The 15693-nt window shown below is 36.6% G+C and overlaps 1 protein-coding gene across 9 annotated transcripts in view; it reads left to right on the top strand.

Moving 5' to 3' along the window:
* PDE4D (phosphodiesterase 4D) overlaps nucleotides 1-15693 on the top strand; it is a 1272577-nt gene that overhangs the window by 1099933 nt on the left and 156951 nt on the right. For all 9 annotated transcript variants that reach the window (XM_019743390.3, XM_074328918.2, XM_019743396.3 and 6 more), the window contains 2 exons: nucleotides 555-628; nucleotides 4903-4952. In XM_019743390.3, the coding sequence (XP_019598949.2) occupies nucleotides 555-628; nucleotides 4903-4952 (124 nt within the window). The remainder of the gene's footprint in view (nucleotides 1-554; nucleotides 629-4902; nucleotides 4953-15693) is intronic.

The following is a 15693-nucleotide window of genomic DNA, read 5'->3' as shown; positions in this document are numbered from 1 at the left end:
GATTCAGTAACCTTAACAAAGAAAAGAATTTCTGTTTACTAGCTAGTATAGCCATGTAGCAGGGGTGAAAAAAACAATTTAAAATTCACTTAGTTTGCTGATTTTGAAATTATAACATTCTTGGTGAATTTTTTGAAGAAAATTTTGGGGTAATTTGTTTTAAATTTTATGTCTAAAGTGAGACTTTAGTAATATTTTATATTATACTATTTCAAATTTGTGTAAAATGCAACAAGGCTATCTGTATATTGCTTGAGGTATTGTTTTGGTGGCAACGAATGCAGGAATACTGTGGAAACTGCTGCTACTGTCACTATATTCAGAGACAATGAGAAATATCTGGAGAATCTTTGCAGTCTGGCCTCTCAGGATTTCAAACAGTTGCGTGTAAACTTCGCAAAGTAGTGGGAGATTCTTTAGTGGTACATGAAACTAAGTCAAGTAATATCAAGTTTTCACTTACCAAACCATTTTTTAAAATCACCAAACCATTTTAAATTGCATTAAAGATGGCCCTACTTCAATGAGTTTGAAGAATCCTTTTTTTGTCACAGGTCTTGGCTAGCCTGCGAACTGTACGAAACAACTTTGCTGCATTAACTAATTTGCAAGATCGAGCACCAAGCAAGTAAGTTATCCTTTTTTTTTTTCCCTTTCTTCTTGCTGAACTTTTACATAGTGTTTTATAATTTTGACTGAACTCAAGGCAATATATTAGTTTTCTCTGCGTCCTTGCCTTGTTACCTAACCATTTACACTAAGTCATATGATGCCCTGTTAAGTTTCTATAAATACTTTGTAGTGATGGTTCTAATATCAGAAATGAAGCACTATGACAAATAAATATGGTGATCCCATCTGTCAAACATCACCTGGCATTATCAGCTCTCTGCCCAGTTATTTACAGTCAGGGTAACTTTATCGTTTTGGCTTACTTCATAAATTAACCATGGGCAAATAATCTCATCAAGCCTTAATGTCAAGCCAAAGTCACCCTCTTAATTTTAAGACAGTGAGTACTTGGAGAAGCACCATATCACAGCAGAGATCTCTGATTTTTCTGCTGTTACCAAGTCTCAGATTAGCAGCATCATAGCAATTAATAAAATTATAATTTATATGATAACAGAGGAAGCTTTTAAAAGAAGGAAAGCTGAGATAGGAAATGGTTATTTGGAGGTCCTAATAAAGGTGAAATATCTAAAAAGAGAAAATTCATTTTCTAAGATTAAGTAGAAAACTAATTAGTTATTCAACTGCTCATTATTTTGACACTATTATTACTAATAAAATATTATCGTTAAATACCAACTCCAAAGAGTTTTCCGAAAGAAAAAAAATTCTTGAAATAAATATTAGTGATTAGAAATTTATTTGGAATTATAATTTATCTAAGTGTATAAAATTTAATAGTAGTTACTACTTTTTACAGAATACAAAATATCTAAATATCTGAACTTTCCATTCCATAATAATATAACTGACCTCCCAAATCCACATTTTCCATGGGGGGAAAAAAATAGCTCTAGCCATTATGTACCTACCTCAATGGTAGAAAATTTTTAAAAAAAATCAGTAAAAATGCTGCAATCCAAATAATCCCATGGAACCCAGAAACTTCAGTCGAGTGTCGTGTTTTCTAGCTAATGAATATTTGTAGTCCTGTACCCCAAGCCTGAACGTTTCTCACCTTCTTCTTCCCCTCCTCATCTACTGGGCCAACTGTAATTCATTCTTTAGGTTAATTACAATTTCTTTTGGGGCATCATCCCTTTCCATCTCTGTCTGATTGTGTCCTGTACCTAACTCGTCTTTTAGCACATTTGTCTCTTGGCTTCAGTTACCTATTTCCTGGTCTGAACTGAGTGTTCCTTCAGAATGTCAGTCCCCAGTGAGCAGGGGTTGTATCTGATTCACATTTGTATTCCCGGTACCTAGCCTAATACCCAACGCAGAGTATTCACTCTGCATGTGCTTGTTGTCTAGAAGAGTGAAGTGGTGATGCAGCATGTGGGACCCGAGGGTGTGTTTGGAGGTATTTGTTCATTGCCACACATGTCTTCTGTGCCCCATGGCCACACTATATCACACCAACCTCAAGTGCCCCTTGAGGTTATGGGCATTTGGTTGCTCATAGATATGGTTACCTCCTCTTTGGAAAGTCTCAGCCCTGCAGGAGGGATGAAATTACTGGCATCACTCTCAAACTTTTTACTCTTAAATTTGATCCATGTTATTGAAGCATTGTCTTTAAATAGTGAACAAGAAACTTTATAACTCCTTTTATACTTCCTTCAGACATGGTCCCTTGGGTACCCACATCTAAACCTGTGGCAGGCAAGCAGTTGATCAGACAGGTGTGAAGGCAGTAGAGTGACCTGTCTCTAAAGAGATGACCCAAGGCCCATTCTGTGCAAGACAGAAGTTTTCAATTGATTCATAGAGACAAAACAGATGAAAATGGAAAAGAGCAACTAGAGGACGATAGAAAACCATACTTTATGTCTGATCTTGACTTACAATATAATGCCCAGGGTGACATCTAATCAAACGATATTATCTGATAGACTCTAAGTAAAGGCCTCCGTTGTCTCTCTTTTGGTCAGTGCAGATTTGTACCTCCTTTACTAATTCAAACCAAATCAGCCTCTGTGGGTATCAGAAGTAGTATTCAGTCTATATACAGCGAACTTCTGTTCTGTTCAGTGATCGCAAAGTTGATATGACTCTGGCTTATCACATGATGACCCTGCGGGAATCAGAAGTTCCCTGCTGGGCACACAGAGAGCCACTGGAACACTTCCAAGCTCACCCTTGGATTTTGTGAAAGGCATACACTACCTTGTACAATTCACCTTTTTATTTGCTGCAAGAAAGGAATCTTGGGAGAATGCATTTGAAGCCCGACCCAGTGTGTGTACTCAAATGCACATTGCCGACTTTTATTAACCCATCACTGTTTCTTATCACCTTCCTCTTTTTTGCCCTTGAGATTTTTCATCCCGAAGAGAGGTCTCGTTCATTTTTCATTAAATGATTTATCACTGCAACCATGGATCAAACAATTAATATGTTCCGCTTGTCATCTCTTGTTGAAAGATCAACTGCCATTTGTAGGATTGATGTGATGATGAGTCAACGGCTTGGTTTTCCAAAACTATAGAAAAGCTTTAAAACATTTATTTGATACCTTTCCCAGACAAAGTAAGTGCTCTCTAAATTTTCATAGAGCCAGAACTAAAAAAGTGTAACCAATATATAAGTTATTTGAATAATAAACTTCCAGCAAGAAGATAACAGTATATAGACCAAAGCTATTTCAGAGTAGCAGTTTAAAACATTGACCTTTCTGTTTTATGAAGCATTAATCAAGTTTCAAATTCCCTCATTTTATTTCATAATAAAAACTGAAATAATTCAGAGTAAATTTTGGTACATTTTCAATCAAAAACAAAATTTCAATCCCAAACTGACACCAGTAAACTTACGAGCCTAGCCAGACACTGTCTGGACCCAAGGCAGTGACAATTTTAAAAATACCATACTGTATTCCCTATGATTGTCCCAGCCCTGCTAAGAGATTTGTCATCTCAGGAAGGCAGATTTGAACAAGGCTCTGCAAGTGCCTACCATCTGCAAAGATGTGTGTCTGTTCATCCAGCTTCCACAAAGGCATCCTAACAGTAAGGCAGCATAGTGGAGCTCAGGTCCTACAATCGCTGCTTCAGTTCAGATCTCAACTTTCTAACTTTGAACAAGTGGTTCAGCTTCCCAAAGCTTTGTTTTCCTCATTGGTAAAATGGGAACAACCTGCCTTAAGGTTTCTTGTCCTCACAGCATCATAATACATATGCTCCTTTAGCACAGTATCGGACAGATAGTAAGTGCTAATTAAGAGTTAGCCACTAATCGAAATACAAAAACAAACAAACAAACCTAAAAGCAAAAATTTTACAGACATCCTTGATTGTATGTGGTTTTTCAGTTTTCTTTTTAATCATTATATTGAAAAGCTTCCAATTGTATGTAACAGCTTTATAAAGTTATATTTCAAAAAATTGTAATGGACATTCCATAAATGATATTCTTTTCAAAATAACTTATTAATCACTGATTGAATACTGGCTCCATGGTGTTGGACTCTGTAGGAAATACAAGTTAATCATATAGCATGATTTTTTTTTTTTTTTTTTTTTTACCTCAAGGGATTTATAATCATCTTGTGGAACTTGACAAACGTGAAAAATTAGACAATACAAGATAGAATCTATTTACATACCTATAGCTTATAGTATTCCTAAAGTCTCTATAGCATCTCTTCGGACAAGTCATCAATATACCTCTCTAACACATGTATCAGAGATGTTGCTCAATATAAGAAAATAGGAAAAAGTTCATGTAGTGTCACCAATTATAATGTAGTTTATAAGGAGTCATTCACTTCTGATAATGCAGTCAATCATGAGAATTTATTCCAAAAGTAAAAGCTTCTTAACACTGTATTAGGGAAACCAATTGTAGATTGACTGTTTTTTTTTGTTTTGTTTTCAAATTCAAATTGTGTTTACTCTGTAAGCCCTGGCTTAATTGAATATAGTCAATCAATACGGACTTCCTTTTCTATCATGTCCCTGTGACATTTACATCAGCTTTATTTATTCCAAAGTCTATTATTATGAGATTTAACCTTTTTTTTCTTTTTTTTTTTACATGTGTGATCTGAACTCTAGTACAAAGGATGCCTTGGAACTTGACTGGCTAGTCTGCAAAAACCTTTAATTTGCATCTCCTAACTTAAAAATAGCCTTTTAAATTAATATAGCATTTCTGAAGTGACTCAGAGAGTCCTCAAATCAACAAGCACTCCATGTTTACTGCTTTGTATTTTTCTTTCTTTGTCAGAAGATCACCCATGTGCAACCAACCGTCCATCAACAAAGCCACCATAACAGGTAAGACAGATCTAGGAGCTTATTCTTCTCATGACTAGAAAGAAACTGTATCTTCCAAGATTGAACATTAATACTAACGCCAATTTTATACTGCAATTGTAAAATTTTAAAGAAATTAATCCTTCTCTATGTTATCATTTCTCTCATTGATCTCATGAGTTGTCCATTTAAGCTATTACTTGGAAAATCTTTACTAATATACCATTTTTTTAACAGTTTAAATTTGTGTTTGCACTGAGTTTAGCATTGCTCTGGCTGAGTATTTGTATTTTGAGAGATAGCATTACTGTAAAAGTGTTGACTATGTTTCCAGGCTTATTTTATCAGTACAATGTAAATACATGGTAGCTTGGTTTAATGAAAGTGAAAGCATGAATAAAAGGTGCCTTCTTGGTTGATGGTTATCCCAGTTATGTATAGGAAGGAACACCCTTCCAGTAGTTCTGATTTGGAACCAGAGAGTTGGGAATAAATTCAGTTTGGGAGGGGAGAGGAGAAGTAATTATACAATGTGGAAAAGTTCAATGAGATCCAAAGATTAGATGTTGGGGAAGAGAAGTGAAGGGAAGGGTGAGGGATGCAGAGCAGAAAAATACAATTATCCCAAATCCTATTAGTCCATTTTAAACATGGCACATGAGTTTTAACTGCACCAAAAACAGAACAAATTATCTGATTTCTCTGAACCTGAAAACAAATTGAATTAATTTAATCATTTATTGAAACCCCAACTGATTCATTAAAATAATTGCCTGGAAAAGAAAGTCTATGTTTTCTAAAATTATTGCTAGAAGAAAATTGACATATTCTCTAAAATAGACCAATATTTCATTTAATTCAAGTGTCTCCCTTGGACTCCAACTCATAATATGCTGAGAAGCACATTATCAAGTTATAGTGATTACACTTTGCTTGAAAGTTAACTTCATCATGTCCACTCAGCATTTTTCAACCCAGCTTGTTAGTGATTACTACATCAGAGTTGATTCTGGAACACTTGTTAAAGTTGGTTTTTTTTTCCTGAATGTCTTTTCAAATTGGACTTGTGCTTCAGTGAATATTAAATTATTGGTTCTTTCCCATGTTTATTTTTCAAGATTTCATTGGTGATGATTTTCAACTGTTGTTTCACAGTGTATGTCTGGTTCATCAGTGTTTTTCTTGACATTGTTCAAGAGATGAACAATAACTGAAATTACTGTATAATACAGTTCTTTGAGTAACAGCTTTATTTTCCAGAAACCCAAATTCAATGTCAACTAACCTAAACTGAGATGGGGGTATAGAACTGGACCCCTTTGTTTCTGTGTCCTTGCCTGACTATGTTGAGGGATGAGCAGGCCGTCTTGTGTGAGCCTGTGCCTGGGGCTAGTGAGGGACACCACGTGGAACCTTGTCCCCAGCGCTGCTCAGGGAAGTAGGTCTGACCCTTATGAAGAGGGGTAAACCTTTTCCCCCACCCCACCCCACAATTTTTGCGGTAAGCAAGAATCTGACATTGTGGTTTAAGTAGAATGCAGTGCCGTTTTGGTCCCTGAAGCCCTTTGGGGTAGTTTGAGGTTACATATGAGCCAGCCCCACAGGAACAGCCTCTCAGAGGAGCAGCTGCAGGCACCATTAGAGACTGCTGTGTTGAACAAGAGGCAGTGGGTACTCAGTGGTCAGGGCAGCTGTCCAGCCACCCTGCAGTCACCTGGCACTGATTAAAGGGAGAGTAGCTGCACTCAAAGGGCACAGACTTGGTCTTGAACATATGGGAGAGACCCCATAAAAGCTCCAGAAATGTTCACATAGTGTTGAGGTACAGGAGCAATACCAGAGGGAACTAGCAGTTACTGAAATCTGGGAATTAAGGCTAATATGGTTTCATTTGTATCCACAAGCTCCTGACCTGGGGCCTAGGGATAATGGGGCTATCTTATTTCGGAAGGGAAACTAATTAACTGTCATTAACTGCTTAGTGCAGCTGTGTTCATCTCAAAGCACAACAGGAAATTGATTAGAGAATAGAAGTGGTTTTCCTCACTCAAGCATTGCAAAGCAAGATGGGAAAGTGGAATGGGGTGAGGGAATAAGGGCAACCTCAGAGGAAGGTTCTTCTCTCTAAGTTCATTCTGAAAACGTGGTTGATAATGATAATAATAGTGGTTGAGACTTTGATGAAAGACTTGAGACACACAGAAAAGGGGGCGCTTGTGACTTCCTTTCTTCAGCTACTGAGTACTCAGGTCCTATCTCCAACTTCCTTTCCCCTCTTATTGGAACCCAGCTATATCTTTGCAGTAGTCCTGGGAAGGACATAGAAGAGTGTTAAAAAGGGTCACTGGGTGCTCCCTTTAAGATTAACTTGGCTTCTTAGGAATTTTGTTTAGGGTGAAGAGGAACAATGTAGCATATGTTAAGTTTGTCACTGGTCCAAAATGCTGCTGGGGTGCACAGATCCAGGGTGCCCCTGGAGGGCAACTTCATGGAACATCACTGACAGGGTACCCCTGGGATTGTACAGTGTGGGTGCTCTGCCTGTCTAGAATTCAAACTGTTCTCTATCATAACTGTGTGGCCCTGGGCAGGTTACACACCCTTTCTCTATTTCCTCAATTATAAAATGTGGTGATCATACTTCATACAGTTATTGCTAAACTAAGTGAGTTCACCTGTGGGATCCTCTTAGCACTGTGCTTCACGGAGTAAGCACTCAATACATCATTTTTTTATTTTGTTTTGTTTTTATTTGGTTTTGTTTCTAGGATCCATTCTCTATGTAGAAATGGGGGTGATGGAAAGAATAGGCCAGAGAGATGAAAAAATAAAGGGAAGAAAGAAAAAAACAAGATTGCAGGGTCATAAGAGTAAAAATTATGAAGCACCCCCAAAAAGCAGTCAAAATGGAAACACTTCCTTTGTGCCTATCAAAATTGGGGCCTCCTACTGTTCCGAATGCTGTGTCCCTTCCTTTCCCCACAGCCATAAACATTGGTGGCTCTGGTTTATGGATGATAAACTATTGTTCGGAATTATTTTCAAAATTTAAGAACTTACTTTTGAATCATAGCTCTTTGAAGAAAAAATATTAAATATAACTTTTTCATAGATCTACTCTGATTTTTTAAAAAGAAGAGTTAAGAACTTTGACTATCTACATATGTCACATTCTATTCTAGAACTTTTTTCCCTAGACCTTAGGATACATCTTTCCCTTTTGAGGTTATTCCATTTGACGTGTTAATGCCTGGAAAGTTTGATTTTATATCATTAGGGTTAAAGCATTTTAGTCACCATACTCAAGAGGTAAATACATAGCTGTAAAATGATTTAACAAGTTTTAAAAACTAAAACTTCCAAATATAAATCCATTTATAAAAGAGCCTTATTCCTAAATAGCTATTTTGTTCTTCAATGTGATAACAAAAAGATGGCGTCTGCCATTGGCGCTTGAGTGCAAGCCCTGTCTCTCTCATTTGCTTTATCTCCTCATTTGAAGAAAGGAGATATGAGTACCTAACTCTCTTGCTGTTGCAGGAATTCAAGGAGATAAGTTAGAACAGAGCTCAGCAAGTTATAAGCAATTCCCCAAGTGTTTCTTCCTACAATCCTACTCCATGCCAGACCTTTTTTTTTTTTTTTTTTTCCTTTGGTGCCTGGAGCTAATTTAAAAAACTGGTAGAGGAGGAGGACATTGATGGTATATCAGCTTTTCTGGTACATTCCATTTATGGTTTTGTTTTCAAACTGTAATAATGACAGGACATGCTTAAGAATCCCTGTATTACTTAGAGCAAGGCTCACCTGCACAGGTCCTTAGCAGGCACTGAATGACAGCGCTAAGGAGTGTGTTGAAACAAGAGAAGGCAGCAGAGAGTGTGAGATGCCCAAGCCGTACCTGCATTGTGCTATTTTGTACTATTTTGGATTATAGCCATGTCTCTTTGGGCACAATTAGTCATTTTGAGCATTTCATTTTAAACAGTGCTAACTAAAGAAAAGCCATCTAAATGTTATCATGTCTTCACAATATCAATTTTCAATATGTTTCTAATTTCCATATTTTTAATCCCTTTATTTAGTCATTTTCAAATTGAGGATTTTCATTTAAGAATGTAAGTCAGAAGTTTATTTTAACTTCTCTATTTTAAAGACGAGAAAGCTGAGACCTTGTAAGAGAAAATGCTACTTAGAGGAAGAGCTAGGAATAAATACAGGATTTTTTTTGTTTTGTTTTTTTCTGAGTCCAGAGATCTTCTCATATCCCTATAAAATCATCTATCAAATTAGGGTAGCCTTCAGACCCACCGTAAAAGTATATGTTTTGGAGAAACTAAAATAAATATTAAAGAATGTTGAGGTCTGAGCAATAGATATAATAATTGGATTTTTTGTATATGGACTTGAAAATTAGAAAATATTGTCCCTTGCTATCACTGGACAGATCTTTATATTTAGTGCTATTTTGGTAATATACATTTGTTATAACCCAGAGGCCCTCAGATAAATAAAGATTGGCAGTCTGATGCAAAGGACTTTTGGCTTTTGACTGTAGAAAATTAAAGTTCTCTCCAAACAATAAAATGAGTACAATTACCTACTTTTTACCTATAGAGGGAGACATACATGATGCAGTAACTAGCATAAAACAACACAAAAGTAATTTTAGTCACACACACACACAAAAATGGTGTAAGTCTCCACTCCACTTCATATGCTTTTTACCCTGAATATTCATAATTCCTTAAAAAATGCACTGTAAATATAATTCAGTCATTTGGTAAGTAAAGGATTTCAAAAGTAAGCCACCAAATAACACTAGTCAGTCGAAACACAATGAAAAGAAACTTAATCTTTGTATGTTATTGTTCTTCTAAAGCACAAAGCATTTCCTAAAATGCAAGGAGGAAAAAAAAACAAAGATATTTAATTGGAACAATTATTTTGTTGTTATCTGGACTAATCATTTAACATGTTGAGCTTATGAATAAAAAGAAACTAAGCAACTATTTCATGGTAGCAATGATGATATGACCATAACTTTACGTAGGTGACATGGATGATAAACTTTTAAATCTGTGTGTGTGTGTGTGTGTGTGTGTGTGTGTAAAAACAAGTGTAGTGGAGATATATACAGAGGGTGCAAAAAAAGTATACACATTTTAAGAAAGGAGAAACTGTATCAAAATTTTAATAGTCAATATATACTGATATCAAGATGAATACAAGTCACATGTATACATTTTTTGACACCCCCAGTATATACAAAGCATATAACAGTTGAAAGCAAGAGCCACATCAAGAAGGCAGAGGGGATCTAGGTGAGAGAAATACATAAGCCTGGAGGAGACACTGAACTGTGTGTCATGAGGGTGTACAAGAGGAGGACGAAGGCCAAGTCTTTGCCACAGAGATCTCACCCTCCTCATGAACCACCAGTAGGCACAAGCGTCATCAGCCAGTTTTTGTTTTTTTTTCCTGTCTTTTAATAAGAACAAAGATTGAGGCAACGCTTTAATAATTGCCGAGAATGAGTGCTCAGTAACCTTTTCAGGCATGTGATTGCAAAATGCTGAGTACACATTATGTTTAACAGCTTTAATAAAAAATTAATATAGATTGTGCATGTGAGTGTTTATACATTGATTTTTTGAGGAGATATTTGTTTGTTTGTTTTTTTTATGCTTAATAATCCAGTGACTATTGAGTATTCTAAAATTTTAATCCAAAGGAGGTTACTTTTACAAAAATCCGCTCATTGCAAAGAAATTTCCAGGAAAAAACATTGAACTAAAAGCTTAAATGCATAGTGTATGACTATTGATTAAACTTACAATCTTTTAAAAGGGTAAAAGTCTCTTTTCTTCCTTATCCGCTAACTTGTTTTATCTTCCTATATTTCTATTTAGATAAGTAGAGTTGTAACTATTAATATGTAAAGACACTGAAAAGCACAGTGACTTTTCAACTAGGAATTAATTGAAAAAATAGTCGGTTTTAAAACAGTGAACATGTCATAATCTGGTGAAAAAATAATTTAATTGTATGTATTGCCTAATATCTTCTCTAGGTATTTTGTTATAACTTTAAATCATTAAATGGAACTGCATATTCATTTAGTCAGCACAGTTAAAAGGTTGTGAGTCAAACCATAAATGTTGAAAACGTAGTTTTTCTTTTACTAGCTGTGTAATCTTGGTCAATTTACCTGAATTCGCTAAGCTTTTGTTTTCTCACCAATAAATTCTAAATCAGTGATTGCCACCTAGAGTATATTCAACAATGTTAGTTATCATTATTGCTATAATTTTGTTGTTATTATTATTATCCATTTGGTGAACAAATCTTTTCTCTGCACCTTATATATGGCATGCAGTAAGTTACATTTGGGAGATAAATACATGAGTAAAGTGAGACTACTGACTTCGAGGACTTTATAATCTAGGGGAGAAGGAATCATGAATAATTAAGTACAATCTAAGTACAATCATGAGTGAAGCAAATTCAAATACATGTATTTGAAGGAGGGGGATGTGGCTCTACCTAGGGAAAGCTCCCTGCTAGGCTTTGAAGAATGTGGAGTTCTTGTAATTAGGGGACGATCAACTGATACCAGTGGACTAGCAAGAATGAGCTATGGAAGCATGGAGTGCCTGTCCAGATCCGGGGACTGGGAACAGGAAAGGACAAAGAGAGTTGAAAGTGTATGGGAGCAACTGAACGTGAGGCTCCAAGAATAGATGAAGGCAGTAGTGTGAAGAGCATAGGAAGCCAGTGTAAACAATGGTGGACTTTATTTTCTGGGCAATAGACAGTCATCGGTCATTTCTAAGCAGAGGAGCAAGTATGTATTTTAAAATGACAGCACTGGAAGTGATATAGAAAACAGACTGAAGAGAAGAAAGACTAGAGGCAACCCCTTCCTCATTAGGAGGCTGTCACAGACCAAGTACACACTACAGATAACGTGGCTCTGAACTGGGGTGATGGTGTTGAGGGTAGAGATGAGAGAATGGGCTCACAACTGTTTTCAGAGAGAGTGGAGAAGACTTTCACAGTTGATTATATTGAGGAGTGATGAGAAAAGACATGAAAATAACTCATATATTTTAATGTACATTATGCATGTACTGTGTATATGCATAAAGTACTGAAAACAACCCAAATGCTAAATAATATGTGAATGCTATTTAGGTATAAAAATTCCATAATAAAAAGACTTTTTAAATGATTTATGAGGAAATTTTGATCATGTAAAAAAAAGGCTTTTATTTTAAAGAATACATGGTAAAGTGTTAAGTGGGCAATAGGCATATATTTAATGCATTTTAATTATGTGTAGTGGATTTAACTTAAGACATTTTTAGTTGTTGACTAGTAGCTAAGAAAGGCAGATAGCTTTATCATTTTACATAGAATGTAGTGACAAACATGTAAGTATCCCTCAGGTCTCAGTTGTCTGCCTCTTTTTACCTAAAAAAAGTTACTGATGATATACTGCATAATGATAGTTCAATACGTAGCTGGGTGCTACAGTGGAGAATTGACTGTATTTTCAAATAATAATATCCTTTGGATAGGGCAGCACTCTAGCTATTAATTATCGAGGCAATGACATGACTGCTCTATTATCCTCCAATTGATCAGAATAGCTAAAATGAAAACAGACAATCTAAACATATTCTTTTCCTATTACCTGACTTAGAAAAAGGCATTGTTTCCCAGACCTGCCTGATCAAGGGCTTGAAAACAAACATAGAAAGACATATTCCCAGGCAGTCCAGAACAGAATCTCTAGGATAAGGCTCAGGATCTATATTATTCACAGGTACTCCCAGGTGCATCATTTGATCAGCCAAATTTGGGAGAATAGTATAAAACTGAATGAAGTAGGTGAGAGTGCTGCTTGTACAATGGCAATTGGCTGGAAGATCACTGTCTTTCTTGAAAGTGTATATAGTGACACCCACACCCTCATCTAACAAACAAGTGCCATCTAGGACAAACAATAAGTGTGAAGTGTTCTGCGATTAGTGGAAGGGGATACAAGGTGCTGTTATGATCTGTGTGGTCCTGTCATCACCGTAGTCATCCTCGGGCCTGCCATCATCACTCTTATCTCTCAAAGTGCATATAAGATTTTAATTAGACCAGCTTGCTCCTCTCCTAGAAGAAAATGAAGTATCATATCCACATTTGTGTATGGGTGTGGGAGTGAATTTGGGAAATATTAGCTTTAGTAACTATTTTATTTTGTCCTCTCAGACAGAACACCAAGTCTCATTAAAAACAACAACAATAACAACAGCAAAAAACAGTTGCATTCTTAAGTCATTCCCTTTATTCACAAAGTGCTTTCCACCCATTTATGCCTTAAAAAAATATTCTAGACATATTCAGAAATACAAGATTATGCTGGGGCAAGACAGTGAAAATTCCCTTGGGTCTAGTTTCCCAAATTTTACTGGTTAAATGTTGCACTGAATTATTTAACTCCATGAGTAAATGGGGAGTTCACACAGAGCGTCCTTTCTTTTACTAGCTCAGAAAATGCTTTAAAAAAGGAGTTGGACGGAAGGCTCTTCATACTGTGTTTCCCCAGGGGTGGGACCTGGCCGGACAGTTAGCTCTGGTGCGTCTTTTGGAGCGGAAGTTAGTGTAGGACCTGGTCTTATATTATATTATGTTAGATAGGACCCACTCTTATATTATAGTAAAATAGGGGCGGGTCTTGTATTGATTTTTGCTCCGGGGGACGCGTTGGAGCTGACTGTCCGGCTGGGTCTTATTTTTGGGGAAACACAGTAACATGTTGACACTGACATCCTTTCCAACTTCATTTCATCCCACCACTACCACTTCCTCCCACTGTTGTAGCTTATAACTTCAGCAAAGTTGAGACAATTTTAGTTGTTTAAACACACCTTACTCTCTCCTACTTTTACACTTGCTATTCCATTTGCCTAGAGTATTTTCTCACCTTTGCATGGACTTGTCCACCCGGAGAACTCCTAAAAGTTATAATAACTTGTTCTTCCTTAGAATTTGACCTGAGGCAGGCTCACTGCTTCTCCATTGTGCTTTCTCCATGTGCTCTGGACATATCTCCACTCTTGCAGTCATGCTAGCTTACAATTTACCTTACATGTCTCCTTTGTCAACTACACTTGATCTCCTTGAAAGCAGGGCTAAGTCTTTAAGTTTGGTAATTTCCGTGCCTAGAATAGTGCCTGGGTTTTAATTATAATTTTATAAATATTTGTGAATATTAGATGGATAAAAAGAATTTATTTTAGATTAAAACTCCTTTCTTCTAGTGACAACCTCCAGCTAGGCACTAAGTACCTGATACTATTTTTGTGTGTGCATATTTTGGGGAGTGTTAGAATGTTTTCTATTCCAAATTTATTTGAAAATATCTGTAGCAAAAATGATTGTATTTACTTTTCACCCAGCACCTGAAATAAAACATGCTTTACAATATACACTTTAAAAAAAAAAAAAAAAAAGGAGTTGGAAATATTATTAATACTATGTTAATAAAAGATAACATTTTATGACATTTGATATGCACTAACGACGCTACCTGCATAATCTTTTAAACCTTATGATAATTTAATGTATAACTACAAATGACAAAGTGTGGATTATATCTGACTCAAAGGCAGAATTTAGGCTTCCGTCTTTAAAATGTATTGACACCAAAATGTATATACACCAAAAAATACACAATCTGCTCTCATCTGCCTATCTTGAAACTTATTTCCTAGGGGATTTTCCTCTCTCTCTCTCTCTCCCTCCCTCTCTCCCTCCCTCCCTCCCTCCTTCTGTTTCTCTCCCTCCCTCCTCCCTCTGTCTCTCTGTCTCTCTCTCTCCCTCCCTCCCTCTGTCTCTCTCTCTCTCTCTCTCTCTCTCTCTCTCTCTCTCTCTCTCTCTCTCTCTCTCTCTCTCTCTCTCATTAAAGAAAAGAGAGCAGAAAATGAATCTATGTTATCTATTATCGAATGTCTGTGAATGGAGGGTAGGACAAGAAGAGGGATGAAATATGTGAATACAGAGAAACCCTTTGGGACACTCTAAGAAGTCAGTTATATGAGCTAAGAAAGCGATTCCTGCCTGGGATATAGAATTCCCCAAGCATGTTTCAATTCCCACAGTTGTCTCCCTGACCCCTCTGAAGTGCCTGTTGTCATGAGATTGCCCAGGGCAGGAATGTAAACAGGAAGGGCCCCCTTCCTGCGAGAAGTGAGGCAGATGGAGTATGTGTGAAGGTTAGGAGTAAAACAGTGTTTGAGCCACGCACTTACCTGACTTCCAGGGCTACTCACTATTAAAACACTGAAATCATAGTTTCTACCAAATGGTGATGTTCGTCATATCTTTCTCATTTTCTTGACGACCATCTCTAGCACTTCCAGTAGATATGTCTGATGTCTAAATATCCAGTGCGTTTTAGTGTTCCATTTTCTCTTTTTCAGTGGTTCTTTTTTGGCACTCTGGAAATATTTCTAATTCACTGTATTCTATGTGTATGGCTACACAAATAGATGCTTATGACTCTTTTTCCCTGCTACATTTCTGATATTTGCATATGGCACACTGAATTGTCCACATGTGGAAGTTCATTTCTGGTGTCCTCCTGGGTTTGCTCACATTCAGTCTGTAGGATGTGAAAGACCGCGCTTAGGCTCTGAGGACCCAATGAGGCATAAAATACCTCCGCTGAGTTTTGGAGTTTCAGGGAATTAAAAAGATTAAA

The sequence above is a fragment of the Rhinolophus sinicus genome, chromosome 3, assembly GCF_057876585.1.
Source record: "Rhinolophus sinicus isolate RSI-liver-muscle chromosome 3, RSI-T2T, whole genome shotgun sequence".
NCBI classification, from domain to species: domain Eukaryota; kingdom Metazoa; phylum Chordata; class Mammalia; order Chiroptera; family Rhinolophidae; genus Rhinolophus; species Rhinolophus sinicus.
Note: the sequence above shows the minus strand (reverse complement) of the source record. Positions and strands in the feature narration are given on the sequence as shown.